Raw genomic sequence first — 13,942 nt, 5'->3', positions numbered from 1 at the left:
AGTTTTAGTTTGTTACCCCGATTTAGATTTTTTTCCATGGATTTATGAGTTTTGAACAGCGGTATACTACTGTTGCCTTTATTAGTCATTAAAAACGATACCATTCAAGCTCAAATATGAAAAATCTCCCAAATATGCCGTAAAATGTCACTTTTCAGATGGTTTTTGTCAAAAATGAGAGTGGCCGCATCCGTGTTCATCCTCAACCTTTATATATGTTATGTATTATCATAAAATACAACTTACATTTCAATATTAAGGATGAACACGAATGCAGCCACTTTCGTTTTACACGAAAACCGTCTAAAATTTAACTAAAATGCTAGAATTGTGAAGACTTCAGTAATTTAGCATGGTTGAAAGGTGCTAGTACCCGATATGTGCATTGTATTGTCTAAAAGAGCCCATATTTATGTAGCACAAACATTCTACTGTTCAATAAATAACTAAAAGTTTACATTTTAACAATTTTGTAAAACTGCTATATTTTGGGGCCAAAATGGGGTTCTACTGGATTTACTCCTATTTCGTTTCTTTCTAATCGTTTGATCTCAATCCGATTTAAACCAGACATCTGTGTAGTGGTCACGATACTCATTCGTATATTTTTTCCCGTTTTCTTAGTATTTGCCTGGCGATGGTCAAAGATAAACAACCGAAACTTGTATTTCCTGATAAATCTCTTTAATAATTTTATTTCCTGTCAACTCATTCATAACAGGTTGCTAAATATATAACATGTATAAAAATGGACAGTAAACAGAAAGTGATAATGATAAACACATTTCTTTTATGTAAGTTTTAATTTTGTATACTCTGATTTAAAAAAAACAAAAACACCATTTGATAGCTATTGCTATATTGCTCTTGATAGCATGTTTGGAACATTTAATATGGGTTGATATGAGTTAGTTTAGAATAAAACAATTTATTTATTCAAAATTAATAACTAGTTAATGAATTGAATTGGATTGTTTAACGGACTTAACCACACAACAAGATCATACACTAAATTGAATTCAGACGAGACAACTCTCACATTATGATACCACAGAATTATTCATTTTAAAACTTCCTCATATTCCTCAAAACCTTTTTTGGACACATTTCAGATACATAAATGTTTAGTAAGCTATGAGTGAGTGTTGTTTATGATGACAAATTAACAAAAATCCGTATCTTTCCTCGAATATATGACTACACACAATTGCTACTTATTTCCTCATCATTACATGACATAAGCAAAACGATGGACACTTAAAGTGACACAGGAACTACCAAACTTTCCGCTATTCTTCTCGCGGTTAAATAGGGTTCAAATTTTCCAATCTTTAGTCATCTGTATTGAGTTTCATAAACATTTAAACTTTTGTTTTTTTATTTTTATTTATTTTTTAAAGAGAATATATCCCCCGCAGTATCTTCCTCCTTCAATTACCATTTTATAATGAAACACTTAGATGTATATAAAAAAGTAAAATTACAAATATATACAGACCTCCGAGGAAAATTCAAAAGGAAAGTACCTAATCAAATGAAAAAATCAAAAGCTTAAACACATCAAACGAATGGCTTGATATAGGCATTTTCTTATGTTGAAATGGTCGATTAAACCTAGATTTAAAGATAGCTAAACCTCTCACTTGTATGACAGTCGCATCAAATTCCATTATATTGACAACGATGTGTGAACAAAACAAACAGACATAATAGGTAAAATCCCATAAATAGGTGTACAGTAGTCTACAGTTATACTCTTAATCTTTTAATTTTGCAATACAAGTTATCCAGAAGAAGTTTCGCTTCATAATTTCTACAGTGTTTCTACAATCGTTATGTTTTTAAAACAAAATATATGAATATTTATATCATTTATATACCCGCAATAAACCTTATATACGAATATAACATATTTATCATGCAGGTTTCTTTTGCTTTGGAAACATACTTTGTAACTATGAATGCAATACCAAGACAGAATGTAGCAATACAGCTGGAGATGGCGTGTGTGATGTACGTACAATATAATAAGACATAATGTAGCATAAAATCTGGCAATGGCAAATGTAAAGATAGTACAAAATAACCACACAAAATGTTACATAAATTCTGGCAATGGCAAATGTAAAGTAAGTACAAAATAACCAGACATAATGTAATATAAAATCTGACAATGGCAAATGTAAAGTAAGTACAAAATAACCACACATAATGTAGCATAAAATATGACAATGGCAAAAACGCCAAATGTAAAGTTAGAACAAAATAACCAGGCATAATACTACATAAAATCTGGCAATGGTATATGCAATGTAATGTAACAGAGAGGTTAAAAACTTTTTGAAAAAGGAACAAAATAGTCCGTCATCTAAAATACATTTGAAACAGTGTCTTATAGTCTTAGACGCATGATTATTTTATTAGCTGTTAGTGGCTTTGCACTAGATTTCAGTAACTGCGAGTACTCTCAGATCAGTACTTAGTGTCTTTTTGTTGTAGGGATATACAAGTACCTGCCCACGTACATACACTCTGTGATTTTGTTAGATGTATTTCTATTTGTATCCATCTGATGAGTAAAGCCTTTTTCAACTGATTTGTATAGTTCGTTCTTATATTGTACTGTTACACCACTGTGTACGGTTAGGGGAGGGTTGGGATCCCGCTAGCATGTTTAATCCCACCATATTCTGTATGTATGTGCCTGTCCCAAGGCAATCTGAAATCTGAATGCCAATGTATTTGCTGCAACTAATCTAAAGCCTTCTTCCCAAATGAGAAAGGTAAATGTGCTAGATATACTTACCTTAGGTGTGATGAGTGATTGGATCTGTTAATTTTCTCCTTGATAATATATGTGTACGTTCCTGCAACAAAGTTTGTCGACAGGTTATAGGTATTCCTATGGGCACTAATTGTTCCTCTTTAATAACAGACGTGTGTTTATTAACAAGAGCAGTGCGTACCCTACTTAATTCATTTCTTGACAAATGCAACAACACTTACCGTTATCTTGATGATATTTTTTCGTTAAATAATCAAGAATTTTCTAAATATATTGCCGAAATTCACCCAAAGGAATTTTCTCTAAATTAATCAAATGAAAACAGTAATAACTGCACTTTCATAGATTTAAATATTTCAGTTTTACACGGGAAACTCAACACTAAAATGTACGACAAAAGGGATGATTCTTATTAATCTAGGAATTTCGTTCCCTCAAATTTCTTAAAGCTTTACTTAATTCTAACATATATTTAAAGATTTAGCTGTCATTGAATACGAATACTTTCAGATCTGTACCTAGTGCCTTTTTATTGTTAAGATGTTTAAGAACACGTCCACCCTATATTTAAGTTAGATGTATTTCTATTTGTATCCCTCAGATGAGTTTAAACTGATTTTTATAGTTTATTCTTATATTGTCTTGTAACATTACACCACTATCCCAGGTTAGATAGAAAGTTGAGATCCCTTCTAACAGTGGTTGTCATTTGTTGCTGTGCTACATAAATGTTTTGAATTTTTTTTTTGTACAAACGTTTGACTTTTATTTTTCTCGTTTTATTATTTTTACATTTGTCATTTCGGGGCCTTTCAATGCTGATTATGCGGTATGGAGTTTGATAATTGTTGAAGACCGTACGGTGACATATAGTTGTTAAGCAATGTGTTATTTGGTCTCTTGGGAAGAGTTGTTTCATTGGCATTCATACAACAGTTTTTTTTTTTATATGTACAAAATAACCCCACATAATATAACCTAAAAACCGTCAATGGCGTGTATGATGTAAGTAAGAAACAACAAGACATGAAGTTTTTTTAAATCTGGCAATGGCAAATGTAAAGTTAGTACAAAATAACCAGACAGAATACTTAGTATAACATAAAAACTGGCGATGGCAAATCCAAGGTTTCCCTATGGATGCAATGACAAAATTGATGGTGTAGATATTTTGTCTAGTGCCAGGTGTAGTACCGTCAATACATTACAATTATTTAATACTTCTGCTCGACGAAATAGAAGTCATGGTCACAGAAAATATATACCACCTGCTGTACACACCGTGACCATTTATAGTCTATTAACGTCTGTTCAAAAACCCTTAGGAATTCATCATATTAGAACTAAATTATACTCCATTCCATTGTCAAAACTTTCTTCACTATTTCAAGATGCCCAAAATACTTCCGTTACTGATCCTCGTTCTGTTTTGTATAGATTAGTTGCAATTATCATGGACATTGCTAACCATAGACTATTCAAACCCGTATCGACTTCATCCAGTAGTGAAGAAAAACGTTATTTTTTTAAGTTAGAATTCGCCGTTAAAGGTTTAGATGCTGTAAATATTAGCAATATTTTCCACCAAAAATCTGTACAAAAAACTATACCTGATTACTTCAAAAATAAAACTACACCTGTTATTTCTTATACTTACACCAAGTCTATTGCATCCAAGATTTTCAACCACAAGAAAGTTTTAGAGGCTTTTAACCTCAAAGATACAAAATCCAAGCCTCCGGATTGCTCATGTGCATCGTCACAATACAATTACACTCCAGCTGGTCATATTATTACTGGTGATCTTGGCATCGTTACCAATGAACAACTAAGATAGTTGTTAGCCAAGGGGCCAAACTATAGAATCCCCTAGCCCATCAACTGGAAAAAGAATTTCAAGTTGCTGATGGATGCAGTTGAGGACTATGCAAAAACATGGATAAAGCGCGAACCAGACGAACCAGACACTTTGTCTGAATGGATCAAAGCTACTCGATCATGCATTCAGAGGTGCGTACAAAAACTACGATGTAATATGAGTACTAAAGTTTCTAACCCTTTCAAGAATCCGGAGGTTGTGGATGCTTTATCCTCTTTGCATGACAAATATGTCGTTGTTCCAGCAGATAAAGCCTCCAATAATATTGTCTTCATGTGTAAAAAAAAACATTATTTGCAATGTCTCACTACAGAGCTTGGAATTGATAAAACTACTGGTAATCCTACATATTCTTTAACATCATTTACCAAGGACGAAATTTTACAAAATCATAAATCTGTCCTTCTTTCTTTTGATATCAACATCAAAGAAAACGAAGAAAATTTGCCTTCATTATACTGGATACCTAAATTACACAAAACTCCATAAAAAGAACAATACATAGCTGGGTCTTCATTATGTTCGACTAAACATCTTTATAAAGTACTGACTACTATTCTCTCGACAGTTAAAGATGGGCTTCAAAAATATTGTGAGGAGATATATTCTACCAGTGGTGTTAACCAGATGTGGATTCTCAAAAATTCGAAAGATCTACTGCTTAACCTTCGATCACAATCTTTGCAATTTTGCAGCAACATAAAAACTTTTCTACGCTATTTACTACTATTCTCCATGCTCAGTTGAAAGATCGACTACACCATCTCATAAAACAGAGCTTTTTCTATAAAAATGGAAATCGTAGATACAAATTTATTGTTTTGGGTTACAATAATTCATATTTTGTGAAGAATCACAATGAATCTTCCAGAAAATATACTGAAGATAATATTATCAAAATGCTGGACTTTTTGATTTACAATATATTTGTTGAGTTTGGGGGATTTATATTTCAACAGAAGTCGGTATTCCAATGGGTACTAATTGTGCACCCCTGCTGGCTGATTTGTTTTTGTACTCGTATGAAGCAGAATTCATTCAGAACCTTCTAAAATACAAAAAGAAAAAGCACCTTGCGAAATTTTTTTATTTTACAAGGACGACTTCACACGCAAATCTATGATAGACGGGACGATTTCTACTTCCCAATTATCAATTTCCCATTTCTCAGCAGTAACATACCCTCTGCCCCTTCGCATGGTGTTTACATATCACAATTGATACGATATTCTCGTGCTTGTTCACACTATACGGACTTCATATACAGGAGTGTGCTCCTTACGCAGAAACTGCTCCAACAAAGTTATGAGGAGGACAGATTAAAATTGACACTCCATAAATTTTATGGACACCATCACGAATTGGTGGATCCATACGATGTGTCTTTGACCAAACTAGCTAAGGACATTTTTACCACATGGTAGATTGTGGTTTGTCATTATGTCGTCTAATCTCTTAATTACCAAACGTGACTTATTCCCGATTGTGACTGTTTTGCTAAGGGTGAATTCGCATTACTATAGGACGTGGTACGGTACTTGTCTATCCCAAATTCATGTGTTTGGTTTAAATGTTTAATGTTATATTTGTAATTCCCATCGATTTTGTCAAATGTGTTGACGTCTTTTTAATTATATTTATGTGTTATGGTAAAGAAAATTAATCACCTCCTTCATTTATTACATTTAATTTCGTGCAACGTTATCAGTACGATATTTTACGTTTCAAGTTTCATTCAAAACAGACCGGACATAGCTTTATAATATAGTTAATTGCTACCTTAGTTTGCTATTAATAAGTATTGAAATGTGCTTTGTTTTTAAATGCAATATCAGTATTTAGTCCAAAAATATAATCTTAAAACAATCCTAATTTTATCTTATTCATTCTAATGTGACGTCATTTTTCCTTTTTTGATAATCTGTTTTACAAATTCAAATGACGTCATTTTTTCGTCATTTTTTACAGTTTCAAATATGACGTCACTTGGCGTTGAGGTTTAAACTTATTCGGATGTGTCCACTGTTGTGTTTCTAATGTCTGGTTATGTAATGTATTTCAATAGTTTCCTGTGATTAGTTTATACTTCAGTTTTATCATGTACATCTTTTGTATAGTCATTTTATAAAATTTACTGTTTGCAAAAGCATATATTATTCTAAATAATAGGGATGATCTGGTAACTAACAGAAAACCCTTGCACTTTTTGGAACAATTTTTTTATCTTTTGGTCCTCGATGCTGTTCAACTTTGTACTTGTTTCGGCTTTCAAACTTTTGTATCTGGGCGTCACTAGTAGGTCCAATTAATGTATATTGTAGTCCTGTGGTGTTGTGTTGTCATTTTGATGTTATATTTCACATGGCCATAAAAGTGCGAGGTTTGGCATGCCACAAAACCAGGTTCAACCCATCATTTTTTCTTTAAAAAAATGCCCTGTACCAAGTCAGGAATATGGCCATTGTTATATTATAGTTCGTTTCTGTGTGTATTACATTTTAACGTTGTGTCGTTTGTTTTCTCTTATTTTTGAGTGTAAATTCACATTGCGGTAAGACGTGACACGGTAGTTGTCTATCCCAAATTCATGTATTTGGTTTTGATGTTATATTTGTTATTCTCGTGGGATTTTGTCTGATGTTCGGTCCGTTTCTGTGTGTGTTACATTTTAGTGTTATGTCGTTGTTCTCCTCTTATATATAATGCGTTTCCCTCGGTTATAGTTTGTTACCCCGATTTTGTTTTTTGTCCATGGATTTAGGAATTTTGAACAGCGTTATACTACTGTTACCTTCATTTGTACAAAATAACAAGACAGAATATAACATAAAATCTGACAAAGGTATATTTATGATGAGTACAAAAATAATGAGACAAAATGTAAACCTAAACTAGGAATATGTAATGATACAAAATAACCAAACAGATCACAAGATGATTATACTGTTATCTGTCCGTTTTATCAAAGTTCGGTAATTCAAAGAGCAAAGTTTAGAAGATAAATTTATCTCTCTCTCGTTTACTATTGAGGAAGGTGATTGAAATGCAATGCAATGTGTCATTAATGGGTTAATCAAAACATAATGACTTACAATTAGACTAAAACCTGTTAATAACATGTTTGATGCAAATATTTTCATTAGCCATCTTGATGTTTTCAGTTTCAAATTGTTACGAAAGGATTTTTTTTTATCTCCAAGATACTAAGTTAGCTATAGATTGAACTTTCGTTTTAGATGTAAACTAATTGTTGGTTATCAATGTACCAAAATGATAAATTTGGACGAGAGATTCAAATATCTTTTTGTTGTATGAGTCTTTTATACTTGTTGTACGTCATTTGTTTGCTTCTTATGTACTGACTTGAGCAGCACAAAAGATGCTCCGTCACATGTTGTGTTATGTGTGTTGTTATTTTTCTGTTGGTCTTTTTTCTTTTTCGGCATGGCGTTGTCAGTTTATTTTCGACTTTTTAGTTTGAAAATCCGTTTTTATCTTTCTCTTCTCTTGTCCAATATTTAGAAATATACATGTGGCGTAACTTTTAATGAGTCTTATGTAGACGAAACTTTTAATGAGTCTTATGTAGACGAAACGCGCGTCTGGCGTATAAAATTATAATCCTGGTATTTTTGATAACTATTTACACCACTGGGTCGATGCCACTGCTGGTGGACGTTTCGTCCCCGAGGGTATCACCAGCCCAGTAGTCAGCACTTCGGTGTTGACATGAATATCAATTTTGTGGTCATTTTTATAAATTTTCTGTATACAAAACTTTAAATTTTTCGAAAAACTAAGGATTTTCTTACCCCAGGAGTAGATTACCTTAGCCGTATTTGGCACAACTTTTTGGAATTTTGGGTCCTCAATGCTCTTCAACTTTGTATTTGTTTGGCTTTTTTAACTATTTTGATCTGAGCGTCACTGATGAGTCTTATGTAGACGAAACGCGCGTCTGGCGTATAAAATTATAATCCTGGTATTTTTGATAACTATTAATGGTGTTGATACATTCGTGTGACTGACAGTTCGTCATTCTATTACTAGTATGCAGTTTTTGTGTTCTGTCCTAAATTATTTTATGTTTTCGTCTCTTTCTGTGGTTAACGTGTCGGAATGTACTAATATATTAATTATTTATTAATCTCTCTGTCTTGCATTTTTCTTCATTTTGTATTTACTTGTACTGTATTCCTGTCAAGTAATATTGTCATTTTAGCGGTATATTTATCATTGCCATCAATGCGCGTGTTTGGATAGCCACAAAACCAGATCAACCCACCATTTTTTTTAAATGTTCTGTTCTAAGTCAGGAAAATGGCAGTTGTTATCTAATAGTTCGTTACTATGTATGTTGCGCAGTCTTAATTGGTTACCCGGATTTGTTTTCTCTAAATCGATTTGTTAAGTTTGAATTGCGGTATACTACTGTTGCCATTATTTTTCTTGACAATTATTTCAAACTGTTATAGTAGCATGCTCATCTTTATTTCAGTCAAACTGCAATAATCTAAACTGTAGTTACGACAGTGGTGATTGTTTAACAAATAACAACACGTGGAGTCAATGCAGTGAAGCTACCAGATGTCAAACTAGCTTTTATAATGTAACATGTGATGCTGAATGTGACAATGAACTTTGTTTATACGATCAGCTAAAATGTAAGCCTTCATTCAGAACTGACTGTTTTGGTACCTGCTTGAATGAATGGGGGAATGGCGATTGTAATAATACCTGCAATAGTGTAGAGTGTGGATATGACGGGAACGACTGTAATGTTGACGGTAGAACTGTATCAGGTACAATGTTAGTTTATGCTAAGTCAGATATGCCACTACTAATCGAAACAGCAAGGTTCATTGGATTCTGCTTGAGTCTAGCAACACGGACTATTGTATCTATGAAGTTGAGTGAGAAGTACAATGAAACAGTCCCTGAAGTTGAATATTTAGGCCATCCTGGGTAAGTACTATTATTTCATATATTCATAAATTGATTTTATCATTTTGCATAGGGGACTCATTTTATTCAATCTTATGTAAGGTGAGGCGAAAGCGGTAAACGTCTGTTAACATATTGTCAATCGATTAGAAGACAAGCCAAGGTAAAAAAAAACATAAACTGAGAAAGAATTGCATGAACTCAAAAAGGATTTAGACCGAATGCGTCGTAACGTTAGGATAGGCGGTCTTTGCTCTGCACACATTACCCACCATGCGAATTTACACTGAAACAAATGTATCTTTAGATTTAATAATGCAAACACATGTATTTCCTAAATAAAAAAATACCTAAATGAACATGTTTTTAATTAATTATACAAAGTTGACATAATAAATGGATATTGCTACAATAATTGTTGGTGCCACAATTTATACAATTTTTTAAAACGATTTATAGTTTGAGTCTTGACTAAAAAAAATATACGCATGTACATAATTCATGAAATGTGAATAATATATTTATTGTGAAAAGTAGAAAAAAAAAAAATAACTTCTTGTTATGAAAGCGCCCTTTGTCATTGTCCTCATATTCTACAACACTTACAAATCATTCTATTCAAACTTAATCCTTTGTATTTTCAGGCTACGAATGTTATATCAAGTCCAGAACACACCAGACTGTAACACAGATATTCATACAGTATGTTGGAACAGTATGAATCAGTTGGCAATGTACAGTGCCGCTTTCAGCAAAGAGATGAACAATTTGGTACACTCCCTAGGTGTTAACGTGACAATAACAAAAGTTTTAGGTAAATACAATCTTTTAACTTGAAGTAAAATGTATTATGATAAGGTATTTATATTTTCTTGTCGAAATGAAGATATATATATATATATATATGTAAGACTCTAAAGTGCGATTGGGACGCTAAAGTACGATGGTCACGCTAAAGTGCGATGGTATACGCTAAAGTGCGGTGCCTACACACGCTAAAGTGCGATGGTCCGCAAAAGTATAGGCGTCATAAACGTGCTTTGGATTATGACGTGTATTTTAAAAACAAACACTAAAATGAACATGCCGAAAGAAAATTGTGGAATATATGATTAACAAAAAATTAACTTAAAGTGCATAAGTATCCTTTATCTTGTTTCTAATAGAAGCTAACGGATACATCAGAATCATTGTTTATGTTGCAGTTTACGTTGCGGTCCCTGTTTTTAAAAATATTGACGATTTTATTGAAAAAGTAAAGTCGGTAAAATCAGAGACATTCATTTATAACAAGTTACAAAAATATGTACCTCTATTTTACACTTGTTTCATGCGTAAATTATAAATTGCCAGCTAAAACATTAGTTTTTACATTTTATTTGTACTCGCTGCGAAAAAGGAGAAAGCTCGGAGAACATTGCATTTCTTTCTCATTTAAATTGAGATTTTTTTAATAAATGTCACACAATGAACGAATTTCGTATTTTTAATGTAAAATATAAATAAGAAAATGGGGTATGATTGCCAAATGAGACAACTATCCATAAATAACCAAAATGACACAGACATTAACATCTATAATAGTTCACCGTACGGCCTTCAACAATGAGCAAAGCCCATACCGCATAGTCAGCTATAAAAGGCCCCGATAAGACAATGTAACACAATACAAACGAGAAAACCAACGACCTCATTCAGTTAAAAAATTACGACTTTCAGGGGAGATGTTCACATTTATTTAGTGATTGACTATGTGAACGGCAAGTTACGCCATCTTAAGTTATTATGGCAAAATATTTGATACCGGCCCGAACTTAAAAACAAATCATAAACAAAAAACTTGGATTTTTGTCACACCTAAATTATCATTTTAGCAATAATTACGTGGTCGTTCTTCTTGATCTAAAAACAATCACTTAAGTCTACCGGTAGTTATAAAGCTTATCACATATGTTTTATTACCTTAGCATACTAGTTTTGCAAAAACACTATTTATCCATGTTCTTTGATGTTTGAAGTCCTTAAACATTACCCTTTTTTGGTCTATCGTTCTTTAGCGTGATATAACATCGTACTTTGGCAAACAAACGTCAACAATCGCACTTTAGCGTGATACACCATCGTACTTTAGCGTAGACCATCGCACTTTAGCGTGACCATCGCACTTTAGAGTACCAACGCACTTTAGAGTCCTACATATATAAAACACATAATGCAGATGAGAAATTAGCCAGTTTCCATATGTTTAAAACGTGCGATCATTTTTTGTTTGTTTCAGCTTGTCAAGATGGTTTCTATGGAGATGACTGTAAACTGCCATGTAATATCAACTGTAAATCTGGTTGTAACCTTTTTGATGGATCGTGTATTGGTGGTTGTCTTGGGAACTTCAGTGGAGATATGTGTCAGTCCCTGTGCAGTTCTAATTGTAGACTTGGTTGTTCCTCTGATAACCAATGCATAAGCGGTGAATGTGAGGAGGGATATACTGGCGCTATATGTACTACAGGTAGGTTGTTCCGCTGGTAGCCTATGTATAAGCGGTGAATGTGAAGAGGGATATACTGGCGCTATATGTACTACAGGTAGGTTGTTCCTCTGATAACCAATGTGTAAGCGGTGAATGTGAAGAGGGATATACTGGCGCTATATGTACTACAGGTAGGTTGTTCCGCTGGTAGCCTATGTATAAGCGGTGAATGTGAAGAGGGATATACTGGCGCTATATGTACTACAGGTAGGTTGTTCCTCTGATAACCAATGTGTAAGCGGTGAATGTGAAGAGGGATATACTGGCGCTATATGTACTACAGGTAGGTTGCTTATTTTGCCTTTGTATAAGCGGTGAATGCAATGAGGGGTATACTGGTGCTGAATATACTACAGGTAGGTTGATTGTGTAAAGTCAATCGAGTGCTATTTTGTTTGGTGTAAAGGTGTTACGACAGATATTATTCACTCTGAAAAATTAAACAAAATACATGTAAGTTACTTAATATTGACATAGGCAACAAATATAATAACAAATCGGTAATATAAAGTTTGTGTAAATGTCCTTCACAGGGCTTACTTCAATGGAATCGTTTTACGATGAGTAGACGTGTGTCTTTCAATACGTCATACGGTCGAGCCTTCTGAAACACTTATTTACAACAGTGTAGGAAATTTAAATGCAACAACTTACAATTCCGAGCTTTGTTAAACCACCAAATGACATATATAGATGTAATTTGGCTTTTGATCCTTTTTTCATTCGAGCATCACTAATGAAGCTTTTGCCGACGAAACACGCATCTGGCGTGCGAAATTGTAAGACTGTTTTCTATGATGACTTTATAGAAGAAAAGCACTAGACAAATTCTTGTTCAAATATGTGCATTTAAAAAAAGGCTCAAAAGAAAAGAGAAGTACGTTCAACGGCGCAACAGATTTTTTTACAGCAATAATGTATTTTTATTAATGCTTTCGAAATGAAATTTCTTGCATGAATAGTCGATATAGGGACTCTAAAGGGGCGGAAAACTAAAGTATTCTCAATTATGATATATAATTGGACGAACTTTGCATAGTACGACACAACATGTATTCCATAGCAAAATACATAAATAAAATTAAAAAAATAACACAGATAACACACATGTGCCTCTTTATAACAGGCATGTTCTTGTATTGTTATAAATCACAGTTTTTGGCCAAACTTAGTAAAACCAGATTTAATTCCAATTTATTGACAAATGTAACAACACTTACCGTTCCTTGGTGATATTTCTCGGTAAATAATCATGAACTATCGAAATATACTGCCGAAATTTATTCAAAGGAACTGACTTTAAATAAAGCAAATACGAAAAGTAATAACTGTTCCTTCCTAGATGTAGACATTTCAGTTTTACACGAGAAACTCTGCACAAATGGTTATCAAAGATACCAGGATTATAATTTAATACGCCAGACGCGCGTTTCGCCTACATAAGACTCATCAGTGACGCTCATATCAAAAACAGTTAAAAAACCAAACAAGTAAAAAGTTGAAGAGCATTGAGGACACAAAGTTCCGAAAAGTTGTGCCAAATACGCCTAAGGTAATCTACTCCTGGAATAAGAAAATCCTTAGTTTTTAGAAAAAAATCAAAGTTTTGTAAACAGGAAATTTATAGAAATGACCATATAATTGATATTCATGTCAACACCGAAGTGCTGCTACATTACGACAAAACTGTCGACTATTTTTTACATTGCTAATATTCCTTTTTTGGACGGTGGTCGTCCTTTTGTTCCGTCTCTCGGTGTTTATTTATCCAAACTCGTTCGCAATTAACCGTGTTTGTAATAAA

The 13,942-nt window shown here is 33.3% G+C and overlaps 1 protein-coding gene across 1 annotated transcript in view; it reads left to right on the top strand.

Moving 5' to 3' along the window:
* Positions 1-682: 682 nt before the first annotated feature.
* The window catches only part of LOC134705133 (neurogenic locus notch homolog protein 1-like), a 48,810-nt gene continuing 35,550 nt past the window's right edge, over positions 683-13,942 (top strand). Inside the window, exons 1-6 of the mRNA XM_063563891.1 lie at positions 683-794; positions 1,925-2,013; positions 9,163-9,629; positions 10,253-10,422; positions 11,887-12,045; positions 12,350-12,421. Coding sequence (XP_063419961.1) covers positions 749-794; positions 1,925-2,013; positions 9,163-9,629; positions 10,253-10,422; positions 11,887-12,045; positions 12,350-12,421 — 1,003 coding nt within the window. The 5' untranslated portion in view covers positions 683-748. The remainder of the gene's footprint in view (positions 795-1,924; positions 2,014-9,162; positions 9,630-10,252; positions 10,423-11,886; positions 12,046-12,349; positions 12,422-13,942) is intronic.

Source organism: Mytilus trossulus, chromosome 1, assembly GCF_036588685.1.
Source record: "Mytilus trossulus isolate FHL-02 chromosome 1, PNRI_Mtr1.1.1.hap1, whole genome shotgun sequence".
Lineage (NCBI taxonomy): Eukaryota > Metazoa > Mollusca > Bivalvia > Mytilida > Mytilidae > Mytilus > Mytilus trossulus.
Note: the sequence above shows the minus strand (reverse complement) of the source record. Positions and strands in the feature narration are given on the sequence as shown.